This window comes from Lycium barbarum, chromosome 7 (assembly GCF_019175385.1).
Source record: "Lycium barbarum isolate Lr01 chromosome 7, ASM1917538v2, whole genome shotgun sequence".
NCBI lineage: Eukaryota > Viridiplantae > Streptophyta > Magnoliopsida > Solanales > Solanaceae > Lycium > Lycium barbarum.
The window spans coordinates 114,686,562-114,689,636 of NC_083343.1; the positions used below are offsets into that span (position 1 = coordinate 114,686,562).

Genomic DNA, 3,075 nt, shown 5'->3' on the forward strand with positions numbered 1-3,075 from the left:
TTCCGTGTCTTGTCATTTAGTATGAGATGTTTTGTGAAAGGAAAACACAACAAAAAATCACTGCCAATTGTTGGAGAGTTCAATAATTGAACAAGAGGAGATACGAGTCCGTTAACCAAGTCAGAGTTACTATCTATTTTTGACAACTAATTGTTTAATTAAAATAACTAGTTTCACCTTAATATAGTAGTTATTACAAAGAAATGGTCAATTCATTAAAATAATCAAAGAAGATTGGTTTCTCTTCCTGAAAATGTTTGCTTAGACATTTCAACAACCTGCATGGTCCAACTTTTCTTTTTTTATTTTCAATTTAAGAACTGGAATTAAGTCAATTTTTCTTTTCACTTTCAGACTTCTTTTAAACATTAGCCAATTCAATGTCTAAACTCTTTTATAAATAGAGCCCCTGAAGTTGTTCTGTATATGAAGAAGACATAGCTCTCAAGCTTGAGGAACATGGCCAACAATAATTCTCTTCCATCACCAATAGCCAAAAGGTATTCTTTTTTCTTTTTTCGATATTGCTCTTTAATTTCTTCTTCCTCTTATATATATATATATAATAGAATCTTCATGTGAGATATATAAGGCTCTAGTCCTTTCCTTGCTTTCTGCAAAATTCCGTTCACTCTTTCAATTTTTTGGGTTGAGTTCTTGTGATAGAAGAAATTAAAGAATACAACCTTAAGTTTCAAAATAAGCATTGTATCTTGGAGTTAGACTTTCATTTTAACCATTTACACCGAGTAGGCAAAATTATTATCCTAAATGTAATTTCCAGAAAGCGTCCTTAACTACTCCGTTGGATTATTTTCAATATTTCTAGAACATCTTTCACACAAAAAAAATGGAAATACTAGTCTAATTGTATGTTTCTATTAATATTTGACAGGCTTGAAGGTAAAGTGGCACTTGTAACAGGTGGAGCTAGCGGCATAGGAGCAGCCACAGCTAGGCTTTTTGTTCAACATGGTGCAAAAGTTACTGTTGCAGACATTCAGGACAACCTCGGAACTTCCTTAGTACAAGAAATTGGAACAGAACACATAATATTTGTCCATTGCAATGTCGCGATTGAATCAGACGTTCAAAATGCTGTTGATGCAACAATTGCAAAATTTAGTAAGCTCGACATAATGTTCAGTAACGCTGGTACAGCGGATAAGCCAAATTCCAGTACTATCTTAGAAGTAGATTATGACATAATTAAGAACGTGTTTGATGTAAACGTTGCTGGCTCGTTCTTCTGCGCGAAACATGCTGCTAGAGTGATGATTCCAGCCAAGAGAGGTTCAATTATCTTTACAGCAAGTGCTGCCACAGTGGTCTATGGTCTTGTTCCGCACGCGTATGCAGCTTCAAAAAGTGCAGTTTTAGGGCTTTCCAAGAACATCGGAGTAGAATTAGGAAAGTATGGAATAAAAGTTAACTGTGTTTCTCCTCATTACGTTGGCACACCACTTACGCTGAACGCGCTCGGTATAGATGAGAGACAAATAGCGGAGAAATGGTTCGCCGAAGGTGGAAATTTGAAAGGAGCTTTACTAGATGAAGAGGAAGTGGCAAAAGCAGTATTATACTTGGCAAGTGATGATTCCAAATATGTGAGTGGTTTGAACTTAATTCTTGATGGTGGTTATAGTACCACAAATGTGGCTTTATCAGAGACCAACAAAAAATTATTTCCACCGGCTGCTACCCATCAGAGTTCCAACGAAGCAGTGTAATTTTTTACTAAAAAATATGTGGGAATGAATAATTATCAGTACGATTTCTTTCAGCATCTATCTGCTATATAGAACGTGTGTGTGACAAAATGTTTCTACTTTTCAGAATTATATACTTGTTCTTTAGTGAAATGCAAGGGAAGTTGGTTACCTCGAATTTAGATAATCAATTAAATTTATGAGTGAGGTATAGAATATGTGGTTGAACTTTAATCTATTTGGTTGAAAAAAGATATATAAGGATATGCTATGAAGGAGCGAATAATAATCAGTGATTTACTCTAAATATATGTATCTAATAATATATAAATATTGTTTAATTGAACAAAGCTAAAGAATAACAACTGAATCCGGACCAAAGTCAGAGAATGAGAGAGAGAGAGAGAGATTTTATAAATTTTGCTATTACAATGTTCTAGAACTCAAGAAGCCAACCCTTAAAAGTAGGGTAATGACCCCCTATTTATAGTTTTGCCTTATGAGCCTCTTACAACCTAAAGCCCTTTTGAATAAAGTAAAACCTTAAAAAGGATGAGGTTGGTTCGTACGGTCTGACACCCGTACGATTGGCAGTACAATGTGGCAGAACGGTATTGACGCGTGGCAATTGTGTAACGGATCACCCGGACGAACGGCCACGATCAAACGGACCAACGGCCACGATCAACCAAGCCAACGGCCACGATCAACTCGGCTATGGAGAAACCGGACCAAACGATGTCTTTCGCTTTGTTCGGATCAAGCACTCCTCCGGTCCCAAAAGAAAGTCTTCATGTTCGGTCTCCGGTCTCACCAGTCTAGCATATATCCGATTTTTACCGTATACAAAAGTTAGATTTGGCTGAGGGCTTCACCACACTTGGTGTGGTCCATTAATTGCAGATCAAGAAGGATGCCACCTTTTTATTTCACACATTTAGTCGTGGAAACTTGTGTATTGATATATTATTTACATTCTTATTCAAATCCTATACTGGAATGTTCAAACAAGAAGTTTAATCAATATTTTTCATATGTACTACAGCATATCAAATTAATTGTTTGGAAACTAAGATCCAGGATACAAGTTGCAGACTATCTGTCACCAATATTAGCAGTAACAAATTGCATGTGAAGGACCAGTTGTTCAAGTCCACAATATTGTATACGGTAAAAACCGAGTCAATGTGTGACCGGTGAGACCGGAGTTGAGGATAAGTCCAAATGAGTACGAGCGTGTTCGATCTTTTCTTCACACCGGGGTTTCGTACCGGATGTAATGGATCCGAGACTAGAAAAGCGTGTCCGTTGGTCCCGATACGCCGAGCCCAAATCAACGTGTCCGTTGGTCCGGATGGATCGAGCA

The 3,075-nt window shown here is 37.1% G+C and overlaps 1 protein-coding gene across 1 annotated transcript; it reads left to right on the forward strand.

Moving 5' to 3' along the window:
- Positions 1–331: 331 nt before the first annotated feature.
- On the forward strand, positions 332–1,783 carry LOC132603883 ((+)-borneol dehydrogenase 1-like). Its single transcript, XM_060317177.1, has 2 exons — positions 332–500; positions 896–1,783. Exons 1-2 carry the CDS (start codon positions 460–462, stop codon positions 1,728–1,730), a joined length of 876 nt encoding a protein of 291 aa, XP_060173160.1. The 5' UTR covers positions 332–459; the 3' UTR covers positions 1,731–1,783.
- The last annotated feature ends 1,292 nt before the right edge of the window (positions 1,784–3,075 follow it).